Raw genomic sequence first — 17,008 nt, forward strand, 5'->3', positions numbered from 1 at the left:
CAAGTGGTGGTAGTAACCTATCTGTCCATCCCATTCATCTCCTCAAAGTAATTCATGTGAAAAAATCTAAAAAAAGTATAAAGGGACATATAATGAGTCATGCCTGAGATATGGACATGCTTTTACCACAGTTCACCACAGTCAGGTTTAGTGGGAGAGGGGAAAGCAAGCATGTTTCATCTGAAAAGGCATCCCAAATGATTCTGGCATGTCCCTTCTGCTTGAGAATCACTATACCACATGATTCATCCTTTGAGATTTTCGTTCCTAGGTCATTTCCTGTCCAGCTATTAATATTATTAGAAGGATGAATACTGTTAAGTGTAACTAGCTTTTGGGTCAGTCATAAGAATGTAAAAAAGTTCTTAACCATATGTGTCCATGAGAATTACTTGTGAAGTTAAAAATAATACTAAAAATATATGTTTCAGTCATACCCCCATATACTCTGAGTGACTTAGGGCTTCTAACAGCTTGTTTTATAAAAGCTCTAGTGATGGACGACATTAAGTAGATTTACTGTGGGGATCATTTCACAATGTATACAAGTATCAAATCATTATTTCATATATTTGAAACTAATATGTCAATTATATCTCAAAAAAAAAAAAGCTCCATAGGTAATTTTGATTCCAACTTCTTGACAACCAGTAGCTTAATGAAGGGGTAAGTGGAGGAAGAATGACATCTTATTTCTCAAATGATAGGCACATCTACATTGGAACAAGGTAGCCACTCTCTATACATGAAGTCTGAATAGGTTTTCATTATAACAAAAAGGTAAAGTAAATCTACACTTCCACATAAGACACTAATTATTTCATTCATACCGGAATTTAGGACTGATTCACTGACTGTGTTTTGTTTCAAGAAAGAATTAAACTAGTGAATTTAGAAATGTGAATCGCATGTAAAAGTAGGTCTGGTGAAGAAAATAAGTAATTTAAACTAAGTTTATATTTAACGAAAATACACCTGGAGGACTATTTTAAAATGGGTATACCAAAATACCGTGCCTTCATTCATGCTCAATTTTATACTTCAATAATATAAACTAGTATTATGAGTCACTACACAAAGTAATGATCCAGGACTTCTTTATAACACAAAGATATACTACATAGCAATGAAATGTAATGTTCAAAATCAGTATGTTATCAAGTAGAAGACAAATCTAGTGGAAGATGGACTACATAAATGCTATATATATATATATGTATCAAACTATGGGGAGTGAAGAAATGGGGAACAGAGAAGCACAGAAGGGTTTTCAGGTAAGATAATCAGATTTTATCTTGTTTTTTAATTTAAATTCAATTAATTAATATATGATTTATTAAGTTGCAGAAGTTGGAGTCAGTGATTCACCAGTCTCATATAACACCCAGTGCTCATGACATCACATGCCCTCCTTAATATCCATTACCCAGTTACCTCATCCCCTCACCCCCTCCCCTCTAGCAACCCTAAATTTGTTTCCTATGATTAAGAGTCTCTAATGGTTTGCCTCCCTCTCTGATTTTATCTTGTTTTATTTTTTCCTCTTTTCTCTTCTGATCCTCTGTTTTGTTTCTTAAATTCCACATGAGTGAGATCGTATGATAATGGTCTTTCTCTGATTGAAGGATAATCAGATTTTAGTTTAAAAATATTTTGTTAAAGATTTTATTTTTATTTTTTACACAGAGAGTGCGTGCCAGAGAGCACAAGCAGGGGGAACAGCAGAGGAAGAGGGAGAAGCAGGCTCCTTGTTGAGCAAGGAGCCCAACGTGGGGCTTGATCCTAAGACTCTGGGATTAAGACCTAAGCCAAAGGCAGATGCTTAACTGACTGAGCCACCCAGGTGCCGCTAAAAATAAATTTTGTCGTGAGAATTTCTCATTAAACATGTATATTGACCATGAGAGACTCCTAACTCTGGAAAACAAACAGAGGGTTGCACAAGGGGGGAGGATGGGGGAATGGGGTAACTGGGTGACAGATACTAAGGCCCTTGATGGGATGAGCACTGGGTGTTATACCATATGCTGTCAAATGGAATTTAAATAAAATATTTTTTAAAATTAAAGGAATCTGAAAATCTCAAAAAAATGTATATTGAGCTTGTGCATTTATTTTCAATCCTCTCTAAAATCATACTAAATAAATTAATAAATAAAACATGCACTTATAAGGACAAAAAGAATAGTAAAAAACATCACATAAAAAAAAGTCAGGGGCATCTAGGTGCCTCAGTTGGTTTAAGTGTCTCCCTTCGGCTCAGGTCATGATCCCACAGTCCTGGGATTGGGCTCCCTGTTCAGAGGGGAGCATGCTTTTCCCTCTCCCCTTGTCTTCCATTCTGCCTACTTGTGCTTTGTCATATAGATAAATAAAACCTTAAAAAAAAGAAAAGAAAAGAAAAGAAAAATTCTGGGAGACAAAAGCCAGAGTGGGAGAGTAGTAAATGACTTAACAAAAGGAGAAAAATAAAATCAAGATGTTTGCAAAAGGAAATACCAATAGGAAACACAATGACTCATAGTGCCAAATATCAAGCATGACCAAGCACTAAAAACAGACAAAAATCCAAATCCTGTCCCATATTGGATTAAACCTACCCCTTAGATACATGCCTTTTAGGATCTCTTAGAGGAGAATCTAAGCCCTACGGAACAATCTTTTAGATACTGACATTTGATAAAGCTTGCTCAGTGTCTAAATACCCCAGAGAGGGGTGTCTAAATACCCCAGAGAGGGGTGACAAGCTAAACCTCATTCCATGCAGAACTTCCTATTGATATTTGTAGTGCTCTATTATTAAATGTATGAATGGACAATGATTGAGAGACATCTGAGAAAGGGCTCTGTGGTAGGTTTCACAGTTCTAGAGGTTAACTCCTTTAAATTTCTGTCCCCGATTATACAATCATACACTAATTTAGGACTGCTGTGAAGAGACTTTGCAAATGGAATTAAGGCTACTAATCAACTGATTTAAGGGAGATTATCCTGGATTTCTCCATGGGTCCAATGTAATCATATGAGGTCTGCCAAACAGAAGAGGAAGGCAGAAGAGGTAAGCACAAGAAAGATGAGACAGAAGGAGAGGTCAGATAGATGTGAAGGGAGTAATAAAAACTGGACTTGCTATTGCTGTTTTTGAAGACGGAGGAAAGAAGTCATATGTCAAGGAATTTGGGAGGCTTCTACAAACTGAGAATGCCAGAGGTCTCTGGCAGACAAGGTAGGAGAAACTCTGGCCCCACAGCCACATGGAACCAAATTCTACGGTGAATAATTCTTTCTCAGACCCTTCAGGAGGAACACGGTTTTGCTGACACCTTACTTTCAGCTCTATAAGACTAACTAGAGGGATCCCTGGGTGGCGCAGCGGTTTGGCGCCTGCCTTTGGCCCAGGGCGCGATCCTGGAGACCCGGGATCGAATCCCACGTCGGGCTCCCGGTGCATGGAGCCTGCTTCTCTCTCTGCCTGTGTCTCTGCCTCTCTCTCTCTCTGTGACTATCACAAATAAATAAAAATTAAAAAAAAAAAAAAAAAAAAGACTAACTAGAACACCAATCTGAGCCACACTGTACCCAGATTTTTAAACTACAGGAACAGTGAGATAACGAATTTGTATTGTTTTAAGCTAAGTTTATTTTATTTTGTTTTTTTAAAGATTTTATTGATTTATTCATGAGACAGAGAGAGAGAGGGAGGCAGAGACACAGGAAGAGGGAGAAGCAGGCTCCATGCAGGGAGCCCAATGTGGGACTCGATCCTGGTTCTCCAAGATCAGGCCCTGGGCTGAAGGCAGAGCTAAACCGCTGAGCCATCTGGGCTGCCCTTAAGCTGCTAAGTTTATGATAAAATTTGCTATGGTAGCAATGGAATGGATGTACTGAGCTTCTAACATGAAAAACACCAAATGAAAAGGAAAACAACTTGGGAGAACCAGAGATACTGCTGGAAACAGAAAAACAAAACAAAACCTTCTTAAATACAATTCTCAGAAAGTAAGATGACATCTATGACAGACAAATAGGATGTTGTAAACAATAACTAGCAATTAACAAAGAGATATTTGAAGATACAGTGAAAACAGTTCTAAGGAGTGCCTGGCTCAGTTGGTAGAGAATGCAACTCTTGATTCAGGGTTATAAATTTGAGCCTCAGATTTGGTACGGAGATTACTTAGAAAAACAAAATAAAATCTTAAAAAAAACACAGTTCTTTTTTTGTTTAAGATTTTATTTATCTGACAGAGAGAGAAAGAGAGCACAAGGAGGGGGAGCAGCAGGCAGAATGAGAGGGAAAAGCAGACTCCCCTCGGAGCAGGGAGCCTGATGCAGGGCTCAATCCAGGACTCTGAGATCATAAACTAGGCCGAAGGCAGATGCTTAACCAACTGAGCCACCCAGGCACCCCCAAAAAAAGTTTTAAGAGGGAATATATAGTATTACAAAGGCCTACTCAAGAAACAAAAAAGAAAGTCAAATAAACCATCTAATCTTACACATGAAGGAAACAGAAAAAGAAGAATAAACCCCAAGGTGAGTAGAAGGAAGAAAATAATAAAGATCAGAGCAGAAATAAATGACATAGAGACAAAAAAAAACACCCAAAACATAACAAAAATCAATGAAATTATGAGATAAAATTGATAAACCCTTAGACTTACCAAGGAAAAAAAGAGAAAGGACCCAAATAAATAAAACCAGAAAAGAAAGTCTTGAAGTAAAAACTGGCCCCACAGAAATATAAACGACTGTAAGAGAATGGCATATGAAAAATTATATGCCAACAAATAGAACCCAGAAAAAAATAGACTAATTTCCAGAAAAATACTATCTTCTAAAACTGAATCACAAAGAAATAGAAGATCTGAACAGACTACTCATAATTAAATTGAATAAAAAACCTACCAAAGTCCAGGACCAGATGGATTCATGAGTAAATTCTACCATTTAAAGAAGAGTTAATACCTATTCTCCTCAAAGTATTCCAAAAATAGAGGAGGAAAGAAAGGTTCCAAATATATTCTATGAGACCAGCATTACCCAGATACCAAAACCGGAAAAAGAAAGAAAAGAAAAGAAAGAAAAGAAAAGAAAAGAAAAGAAAAGAAAAGAAAAGAAAGAGAAAAGAAAAAAGAAAGAAAAGAAAAGAAAAGAAAAGAAAAGAGAAAAGAAAAGAAAAGAAAAGAAAAGAAAAGAAAAGAAAAGAAAAGAGAAAAGAGAGAAAAGAAACGAACTACAAGCCAACATCCTTGAAGAACACAGATGGAAAAATCCTCAACAAAATCTTAGCAAACCACTTTCAACAATACATTAAAAAGATCATTCACCAGAATCAAGTGGGATTTATTCTGGAGATGCAAGGATGGCTTAATATTCATAAATCAATTAACATGATACACCACATCAACAAATGGAAGGATAGAGATTATATAATCTCAATCAATACCAAAAAAGCATTTGACAAAATTCAACATCCATTCAGGATAAAATTCTCTGTAAAGTGGGTTTAGAGAGAACATACCTCAACATAATAAAGGCCATCTATGAAAAACCCATAACTAACAATATACTCAGTGCTAAAAACAAAAAACAAAACAACTTTACCTCTTAAGAACAAGACACCACTTTATTTATTTTTTAAGATTTTATTTATTTATTCATGAGAGACACAGAGAGAGGCAGAGACACAGACAGAGGGAGAAGCAGGCTCCATGCAGGGAGCCCAATGTGGGACTTGATCCCAGGACTCCAAGATCATGCCCTGAGCCAAAGGCAGACGCTTAACCGCTGAGCTACCCAGTGTCCCAAAGACACTACTTTCAATCAACATAGTACTGAAAGTACTGGAAACAGCAATCAGAAATAAGAGGCATCCATACTGGTACAAAAGAAGTTAAACTGTCACTATTTGCAGATGACATGATACTATACATTGAAAATCCTAATGACTTCACCAAATAGCTACTAGAAGTAATCAGTAAAATTGTAGGATACAAAACACCCAGAAGTCAGTAGCATTTCTATATACTACTAATGAAGTAGCAGCAAGAGAAACACTGGGACAGTTGTTAAGAAACAACTCTGCTTATAATTGCACCAAAAAGAATAAAATATCTAAGAACAAGCTTAATGAAAGAATTGAAAGACTGTACAATAAAACAGATAAAGAAACTGAAGATGACACAAATGGAAAGATATTCCATGTTTAGGGATTAAAAGAATTAATATTGCTAAAATGTCCATACAACCCAAAGCAATCTACAGGTTCAATGTAATCTCTATCAAAATACCAAAATCATTTTTGTTTTTTGTTTTTTTTTTTTAATTTTTATTTATTTACTTATGATAGTCACAGAGAGAGAGAGAGAGGCAGAGACACAGGCAGAGGGAGAAGCAGGCTCCATGCATCGGGAGCCTGATATGGGATTCGATCCCGGGTCTCCAGGATCGCGCCCTGGGCCAAAGGCAGGCGCCAAACTGCTGCGCCACCCAGGGATCCCGCAAAATCATTTTTTTTAAGATTTTTATTTATTTATTCATGAGAGACATAGAGGCAGAGACACAGGCAGAGGGAGGGAGAAGCGGGCTCCATGCAGGGAGCCCGACGTGGGACTTGATCCTGGGCCTCCAGGATCCTGCCGTGGGTTGCTGGCAGAGCTATACTGCTGAGCCACCAGGGCTGCCCCCGACATCATTTTCACAATTACTACTAAATAGGACAATTACTACTAAAATTTTTATGTAACTACAAAAGACCCTGAATAGCCAAAGCAGTCTTTAGAAAGAAAACAAAGCTGAGGGTATCACAATTCTCAATTTCAAGATATACTACACAAAGCTGTAGTAAATAAAACAGTATGGTACTGGCATAAAAACAGATGTACTGATCAATGGATTAGAACAGAGCCCAGAAATAAACCCATGCTTATATGGTGAATTAATATGTGACAAAGGAAGCGAGGTAAAACAAAACAAAACAAAACAAAACACACAGGAAAGACAGTCTCTTTAATAAATGGTGCCAGGGGATGCTCAGTGGTTGAGCATGATCACTGGGGTCCTGAGATCAAGAGTTTCCCCATGGGAAGCCTGCTTCCCCCTCTGCCTGTGTCTCTGCCTCTCTGTGTCTCTCGTGAATAAGTAAATAAAATCTTTTTTAAAAAATGGTGCTGGAAAAACTGGACAAAATATTAGCAAATCGCATAAAAATAATGAAAATGGATTACTTTCTAACACCGTACACACACACAAAAAAAACCTCAAAATGGATTAAAGACCTAAACATGAGACCTGAAACCATAAAAATCCTAGAAGAGAACACAGACATTCTCTGAGAGTGACCACAGCAGAATTTTTCTAGGTATGTCTCCTGAGGCAAGGGAGACAAAGCAAAAATTAAACTGAGACTACACCAACATAAAAAGCTGTTGCACATTAAAAAAAAAAAAAAAAAAAAAAAAAAAGCTGTTGCACAGCAAAGGAAACCATTAACAAAGCAAAAAGGCAACCTACTGAATGGGAGAAGATATTTGCAAATGATTTATCACATAAGGGGTTAATATCTAAACTACATAAAGAGCTTATACAACTCAACACCAAAAACACAATTCAATTTAAAAATAGATTAATAGGAACACCTGGGTGGCTCAGCGGTTAAGCGTCTGCCTTCAGCTCAGGGCATGGTCCTGGAGTCCAGGGATTGAGTCCCACATCGGGCTCCCTGCATGGAGCCTGCTTCTCCCTCTGCCTGTGTCTCTGTCTGTCTCTCTCTCTGTGTTTCTCATGAATAAATAAAACCTTTTAAAAAATAGATTAATAGACATTTTCTCAAAGACATATAGGTGGCCAAAAGACACACAGAAAGATGCTCAAACCACTAATCTTCAGGAAAATCAAAATCAAAATCTCAATGAGGTATCACCTAACACTTGGGATAGAATGGCTAAAATCAAAAAGGCAAGTAATAAGTGTTATTATTAGCAAGGCTGCGGAGAACAAGGAACCCTCATGCACTTTTGGTGGGAATGTACACTGGTATACTTACTGTGGAAATAAAAATGGAGTTTTCTCAAAAAAAAAAGAAAACAAAACTATAACATGATCCAATAATTCTGCTACTGGGTATTTATCCAAAGAAAATGACAACACTAATTCAAAAAGATACATGCACCCTTGTTAATTTGCAGCATTATTTACAATAGCCAAGATATGGAAGCAACCTATGTCCAGTGACAGATGAATATCGGATAGGGAAGATATGGAGTGCATATATATAAACATACACATACACAATGGAATATATGCAGCCATAAAAAGGATGAAATCTTCCATTTTCAACAACATGGGTAGACCTACATGGTATTATGCTAAGTAAAATAGGTGAGACTGAGAAAGACAAATACTGTATGATTTCACTCATATGTGGAATCTTAAAAGAAGAAAAACAAAAAGCAGAACTAGATCTATAAATATTTACAAATCATATAACTAAGAAGTGATTAATATCTAAATTATAGAAAGATCTCATACAACTCAATAACAAAAGCAAAAACATCCAATTAAAAATGGGTAAAGGAATGGGATGCCTGAGTGGCTCAGTGGTTGAGCGTCTGCCTTTGGCTCAGAGGTCCAGGGATCAAGTCCTGCATCGATCCTGTGAGGAACCTGCTTCTCCCTCTGCCTATTTCTCTGCCTCTGTGTGTCTGTCATGAATAAATAAATAAAATCTTAAAAAAAATGGGTAAAGGACCTGAATAGACATTTTCCCAAAGAAGATACACAAATGGTAGACAGATACATGAAAAAGTGTTCAACATCACTAATCATTAGAGAAATACAAACCAAAACCACAATGCAATGTCACTTCATACCTGTTAGAATGGCTATTGTCAAAAAGATTAGTACTGGCAAGGATATGGAGTAAAGGGAATCCAGCCACAATGGAAAATAGAATGGAAGTTCCTCAGAAAATTAAAAATAGAACTACTGTATAACCCAGCAATTCTACTTCTGGTAATATAACTGAAGGAAATGAAACCACTATCATGAAGAGATATCTGCGCCTCCATGTTCTTAGCATTGTTTGCAATGGCTAAGAAAAGGAAGCAACATAAGTATTCACTGACAGATGAATGGATAAAAAAGTTGTGATACACAAACACAGATATTATTCAGCCATAAAAAGAAGGAAATCCTGCCATTTGTGACAACACTGATGGACCTTGAAGGCATTATGCTAAATGAAATAAAGTCAGAGAAAGATAGATACTGTATAATCTCGCTTATATGTGGAACACAAAACAAAACAAAACCAAAAAAGTAAATTCATAGAAAGATCATATTTGTGGTTACCAGAGGCAGGAGGTGAGGAGTGGGGGGAACTGGATGAAAGTGGTCAAAGGTACACACTTAAGTTATAAGTAAGTACTAGGGATGTGATGTATGACATGAAGACTATAGTTAATGCTGGTATGGTATATTTGAAAGTTGTTAAGAGTTACAATTGCAAGGATTTTGAGTGCACATGTGTGTGTGTGTGTGTGTGTGTGTGTGTGTGTGTACCTATATGAGATAATGGATGTTAACTTTGGTGATCATTTTACAGTATTACTTAAGTTATTATGCTGTACACCTTAAATGTACACCATGATCTCAGTACAACTAGAAAAAAAGTGTTTGGTAGAATTCACCAGTAAACCAGTCTGGCCTTAGTGCTGTTTTGGAAGGTTATTAATTTATTGATTCAATTTCTTTAACAGATACAGGTTTACTCAGGTTGTCTATTTCTTATGTGAGTTTTTAGAAGATTGGCTGTCAGGTTTTTTATTTAGTAAAAATTATGTTGGCTCAGGTCATGATCTGGGGGCCCTGGGATAGAACCCCACACTAGGATCCGTACTCAGTGGGGAATCCCCTTGTCCCTCCCTCTCACCCCTGCTTGTGCCCTCTCAGAACAAATCAAATCTATTTTAAAAAAGAGCTTATGACATAGGGCAGGGGGGTAGGTTAAATAGATAATGGGTATTAAGGAAAACACTTGTGATGAGCACTATGTGTTGTATTTAAGTGACAAATGACTAAATTCTACACCTGAAACTAATAAGTACACTTTGTTAACTAGAATTTAAAACTTGAAAAAAAAAAAAGGGCTTAAAACATAAAACCATTTTATTTTATGAATACCAACAAACTAATTCTAAGGTTTTTTTTTTTTTTTAATTTTTATTTATTTATGATAGTCACACAGAGAGAGAGAGAGAGAGGCAGAGACACAGGCAGAGGGAGAAGCAGGCTCCATGCACCGGGAGCCTGACGTGGGATTCGATCCTGGGTCTCCAGGATCGCGCCCTGGACCAAAGGCAGGCGCCAAACCGCTGCGCCACCCAGGGATCCCTAATTCTAAGGTTTATATGGAAAGGCAATACACCTAGAATAGCCAACACCATATTGAAGGAGAAAAACAAAGTTGAAGGACTGATGCTACATGACCTCGAGACTTAATATAAAGCTATCATAATCAAGACAGGGTGCTGTCTAGCAAATAGATCAATGGAACAGAATGTAGCATCCAAAAATAGATCAATATAATTATAGGCAACTGATCTTTTTTTTTTAAGATTTTATTTATTTATTCATATGAGAGAGAGAGAGAGAGAGAGAGAGAGAGACGCAGAGACATAGGCAGAGGGAGAAGCAGGCTCCATGCAGTGAGCCCGACATGGGATTTGATTCTGGGTCTCCAGGATCATGCCCTGGGCTGAAGGCAGGCACTTAACCGCTGAGCCACCCAGAAATCCCGGCAACTGATCTTTGACCAGAGAGCAAAGGCAATACATAGGAGAAAAGATACTTTTTCGATACATTATGCTCGAACAACTGGACATCCCCATGTAAAAAAAAAGAATCTAGACCCAGACTTTATACTCTTCACAAAAATTAACTCAAAAGGATCACAGTCCAAAATGTAAAATGCAAAACTATAAAACCTCTAGATAACACAGGAACAAAATCTAGATAATCTTGAGTTTAGTGATGAGTTTTTAGATATGACAAAAAAGACATGATCGATAAAAGAAATAACTGATAAGCTAGATTTCATTAAAATTAAAATTTCCGGGATCCCTGGGTGGCGCAGCGGTTTGGCGCCTGCCTTTGGCCCAGGACGCGATCCTGGAGACCTGGGATCGAATCCCACGTCGGGCTCCCGGTGCATGGAGCCTGCTTCTCCCTCTGCCTGTCTCTCTGCCTCTCTCTCTCTCTGTGACTATCATAAATAAATAAAAATTTAAAAAAAAAAATTAAAATTTCCTGCTCTCTGAAAGAAACCGTCAGAGAATGAAAAAACAAGCCAGAGACTGGAATAAAATATTTGCTAAAGGAATATCTAATAAAGTACCATTTTCCAAAATATATACTAAAAACTTAAGAACTCTTGAAATTCAACAGTAAGAAAACAAACTGATTAAAAAATAGGTCAAAAGGGATGCCTGGATGGCTGAACCAGTTAAGCATCTAACTCTTGATCTCAGCTCTGGTCTCAATCTCATTGTCATGAGAGCCTAGTTGGGGGGGGGGGGGGGGGGGTGGTTAAGGTCCAAAGACCTTAACAGTCTCCTCGACAAAGATGATGTACCCATGGCAAATGAACATACAAAAAGATGCTCCACATCCTATGTTATGAAGGAAATACAAATTAAAATAACAATGAGGGGCAGCCCGGGTGGCGCATCGGTTTAGGGCCGCCTTCGGCCCGGGGCGTGACCCTGGGGTCCAGGGATAGAGTCCCACTCCCTGTGTCGAGCCTGCTTCTCCCTCTGCCTCTCTCTCTCTCTCTGGGTCTCTCACGAATAAATAAATAAATAAAATCTTAAAAAAAAAATAACAATGAAATGTCACTGCACATTAGAATGGCCACAAACCAAACACTGACACCACCAAATGCTGGTGAGGATTCAGAGCAAAAAAGAATTCTCATTCATTACCAGTATGAATACAAAATGGTGCAGCTACTTTGGAAGACCGTTTGGTGGTTTCTTAAACAACTAAATATTTTTACCATATGATCCAACAATCACATTCCTTAGTATTTACCCAAAGGAGTTGAAAACATACCCATACAAAACCCTCCACACAGATATTTATAGTAGCTTTACTTATACTGCATATCTTAGAAAAAACTACAATACCCTTGGTATTGGTAGGTACATAGGATAAATAATCTGTGGTACATCCAGACAATGGGATATTATTCAGTGCTAAAGTGAAATGAGCTATCAAGCCATAAGACATGAAGGAAACTCAGATGCATATAACTATGCAAAAGAAACAATCTGAAGAAACTACATACTGTATGACTCCAACTGTATGATATCCTAGAAAAGGCAAAACTATGGAGACAGTAAAGAGATTAATGGTTGCCAGGGGTTAGGGAAGAAGGAGGGATGAAAAGGCAAAGCACAGAAGATTTTTAGGGCAGTGAAACTGCTCTATATGATACTATAATGATGGATACATGTCATTATGCATTTGCCCAAACCTACAGACTGTATAATACCAAGAGCGAATCCAAATGTAAGCCACGGACTCTAGATGATGTGTTGGTGTCGATTTACCAAGTGTACCACTCTAGTGTGGGATGTTGATAGTGGGGAGGTTGTACATGTGCAAGGATAGGGAATAAATGGGAACTCTGTACTTTCTGCTTAATTTTGTTGTGAACCTAAAACTGCTCTAAAAAAATAAAGTTTATGAACAAAAAAAAAAAAAAAAGATAAATCATATAAATGGGTAAGTCAAAAAAGAACCTTAGATGGCTAATAAAGATATAGAAACATTCTTAACTTTATCAGCTTTGAATGAGAAAATATAGTATTTCATTTTAGAAGTAAACACTAAAAACTGACAACATTCAAGTGTTTGTGATGATTTGGGACAATGGATTTTTATACATTGCTGGTTGTAATGTAAATTGGTAAAGCAGTCCTCCCTTATCCACGATTTCCATTAATTGTAGTCTGGAAGCAGATGATCCTTCTTTTGATGTATCATCAGAAGGTCAGCTTAATGCTGTGTCACAGTGCCTATATCCTTCACCGGACTTCATCTCATGTAGGCATTTTATCATCACACATTATCACAAGAAGGAGAAGTATAGTACAATAGGATATTTTGAGGGAAAGACCACATTCACAAGACTTTTACTATAGTATATTGTTATAATGGACTTATTTTATTATTGTTAATCTCTTATTGTACCTGATTTATAAATTAAACTTTATCACACACACATATATATATATATATGTATAGGATAAAATACAGTACATTTACTATCTGTGGTTTCAAGAATCTACTGGGGGTCTTTGAACATACCCCTCACAGATAGCAGGGGACTACTGTATAGCCACTTGAGAAACTCCTACATACAAATACAAAACTGAAAACAAAACCCCACAAAGTAATGGCACTAACATATTGTTTATGGATCTAAACAGATATGGAAAAATGAATGTGCATGTTGGTGTGTTACTAATGTATTTTTAAAAGTACTAGAAGGTTATATACTAACTTATGACAGTGGTTGCTTTGTGAAGACAAAATATAAGAATGTGACTCAAGAACTTTACCTCTATTATTGTGACTTAAAAAGTTTTGCAAAATGGCAGTTATTAATTCTAAAATAACAGGAATTAGGTAAGTTTCATATAATTCCTTATACTTTTCTGTATTTTAATTTTTTTTCCTAAAAATTCCATCAAGCATAAAAAAAACACTGTAATTTCAGTCATTAGATCAAAATAGTAATGTCCTGCATCTCCTCTAAATCTATGGAATAATAGAGTTATGTTCTAGTAATAATGACAATAGTTCACATTCTCTCTGATGGCCGAATACTTCCTGTCACATGACATAACTGGGTCAGCCAAAAGTAACCCACATTTCATTTCAGAAAGCATAAACAGAATTACTACAAGAGTGTTCAAGTTGTAGACTGCTTAAGGAAGGTAACACTCATGGTCATTTCCTTTAGAGCTGTGTCAGGCCTTTAGTGAAGGAAGTGACACAATGTGCTCAATCACTAAAGTCAAATAGTGACTTACCTGAAGGAAACATTACAAAAGCTACATCCTGAAAATAATGCTTTTTCCTTCTCCTTCCCGAGAAATAAATTAAGTCATCAGAATGAAGTATTATATAATAATACATACCTGATACATTTCTAGCAAGAAAAGAATCTATGTTAGACTCCTCCTGTTCCATCTTACTTTAATATTTATCTTGAAGTGATATAAAACTTCCAAGAATAAAGTGAAAAACTGACATACACATACATACATAGCTCACCCCAGCCTACTCTTTGAAATAAGCTCAGTGTTAATCATCAGTCATACATATTTCACATAACTCATATGTTCATGAAGAATTTAATACTTACTAAAAGTCTTACAGATGTCAGAAACAGCTTTGAAGACTCTATCAGAGAAATTCACTTTCACCTTCACATACTTCATGTTGGGAAGCTGTAGGCGAAGCAGTTTGTGCTGGGGGGTGAACTGAAGCTTAGCATCTGCCTGAATGCCATACTTATCCAAGGTCCAATGTGTTTTAAGAAGCCAAGTTCTCTTCTTTTCCCACCAGAGAGCATGATCAGACCAATCTTTTTTTACATCTATAAAAACACAAGCAATACACAAAACATTTAAAAACACTTAAAAATCACTAAGATTACTTCGAAAGAAATTATATGATAACTAATTGGATATTTAATATAAGCAACTAATTAAATATTGTCTTTTATGTGATGAGTATAAAAGAAATACTAAAGAGCAGAGAAAACATTCTGTGCCCTTGAAAGCCCATACATGAGGTAGCTGACGCAGAATTATTAGAACACTAATAATGCTTATACCAGGTACAATATGGGACACAGGGATGAAGAGGGTCCTGAGACTGAGCCTGGGACTCCAAGGATTCCCTTTTCCTTGGTTCCTCCACCCCCGCCCTACCCGCTCCTGTGCACATTCTGTCTCAAATAAACAAATTTTTAAAACAAAAACAAAAAAAGAAACAAAGCCTTCCAGGGAAAGAAAAAAAAAAAAAAAAAACCCTGGAAAATAACATTTTTGGAAACAAAAACTACTCTCATGATTCTGATAAAAAGATCATTTTAATATAAGTTTTAAAAGCCTTGGTCAACTTTAAAAAAAAAAGAGCTTAAAAGCATATACTTTTTTTTTTTTTAACACAACTTGTATACCTGAAAGCCTCACACAGTAAAAAATAAAATTTCCACATCATGTGCCTAGAAACACCTTCTTCAATGGTGAAACTTAAATCACATGACTGAATTTCTCATTGTGGAAGAAACACAAATGGAAAAAGTCTTCAATTAAATCCCCAGACATTAAAAAAAATTAATCAGTAAGTAATGGGAGAATTGTAGTTACTTCTGACTACATTGCCACTTTGAAATTTTAATATTTGTTTTGGAAAAACCCAGTCAATTATGTCAATTGAAGTTTAATTGTATTAATATATATAATTCCTATTTTATAACTACTCACTTAATTGTGAGACACACTGTATGTAGTACCCTGCATCTTTTTTTTTTTTTTTTAAAGATTTCATTTATTTATTCATGAGAGACCCACAGAGAGAGAGAGAGAGGCAGAGACACAGGCAGAGGGAGAAGCAGGCCCCACGCAGCAGGGAACCTGATGTGGGACTCGATCCCAGGTCTCTAGAATCACACCTGGGGCTGAAGGCGGCGCCAAACCGCTGAGCCACCTGGGCTGCCCAGTACCCTGCATCTTAAATTATTTTCCAGCACAGAATTTGTCAATCAACTTTAAATACTGAAAATCTTATCTAACATTAAAAACCACCAAGGTTGGAACCTTTTCATTTATTGAGGTAAATGGTCACACACATTATATAAAGGGTTTACTTTTCACGAAGAGAGAACCCAAAACAGGAAAAGATAACTGCAAAGAATGAACCAATTTGAGTAAGTCTGAGCTGAACTGAATTAATGGTAGGTAGGCATATATTACTTTCCTCCCCATACCTCAGTCCATTCACTCTTCTGTCCTCTGGGCCAATGTCAACCACTAAGGAAGACCTATCTCCCCAGTGGGGGGAAAAGGGAAGAAAAAGCTGTATCCTCCTCCTCCTCTGTAAACACTGATATATCATTTGGATTCCCCCAAAAGGCAAACCTGAGATGAGAACTTTGAAGGGAAGCACACTTTGAAGGGAATAGGAAGTGAGACGGTTACAGAGAAGTGTATTAAGGGTTCACTGACTACTGTGTATAACTGGGAGTTCAGTCCTGCTAAAGACCCCCTGAGGAATTATGTAGAAGATGCCTAAGACTTGTCCCACCTAAGGAAACATAAGGTGAGGTATCTATCTACTTCCTTGGTTGCTCCCAAGGCCATTAAATTCCTACTACTTTCTGGCTGTCAATGCATATAGCTGGCCACCCTTCACTCAGGCAGACCCACAAAGCCCCAAATATTTGTATCAGGACTTTTACAGAAAAACTTCATGGGTCTCTGATGAATGAAAATCTCAACTTTCCATCAATTAGGTTTTGAACTCTAAACTCAGAAACAGCTAACTCTCCTGATCTTCCTCTAAAAATCTGACCCTCCCTATCAATTCCACCTCCCTTCCTCACAACAAAGGAGCAGCCCACCTGCATCCAGCAAGAATAAACAAGGGAATGTTATGTTTCAAAATCATCACTGATAATTCTGAAGAACTACAGGAAACAGAGTGAAAATGAGAGATACATAAATTAATGTGGGAGTGGAAATAAAAGTCCGAGTAGCAATGGTTAGGCAGTGAGGAAGTAGTGATAAGGAATACAGAGAACTTTTCCTGAGTACTTTGTTACAGGAGGAGCACAATAATAGGATGGCAGATGGACAGAAAGTGGAAAGCAAATCCAAGGAGTATTTTTAGGGTTTTTTTTTCCATTTTTTTAAAAGATTTTATTTAT

General features: G+C 37.0%; 1 protein-coding gene across 8 annotated transcripts in view; it reads right to left on the minus strand.

Moving 5' to 3' along the window:
* FERMT2 (FERM domain containing kindlin 2) overlaps window positions 1–17,008 on the minus strand; it is an 80,504-nt gene that overhangs the window by 34,703 nt on the left and 28,793 nt on the right. For all 8 annotated transcript variants that reach the window (XM_049113174.1, XM_025443628.2, XM_049113173.1 and 5 more), the window contains exon 3: window positions 14,438–14,671. In XM_049113174.1, coding sequence (XP_048969131.1) covers window positions 14,438–14,671 — 234 coding nt within the window. The remainder of the gene's footprint in view (window positions 1–14,437; window positions 14,672–17,008) is intronic.

Source organism: Canis lupus, chromosome 8, assembly GCF_003254725.2.
Source record: "Canis lupus dingo isolate Sandy chromosome 8, ASM325472v2, whole genome shotgun sequence".
Taxonomy (NCBI): domain Eukaryota; kingdom Metazoa; phylum Chordata; class Mammalia; order Carnivora; family Canidae; genus Canis; species Canis lupus.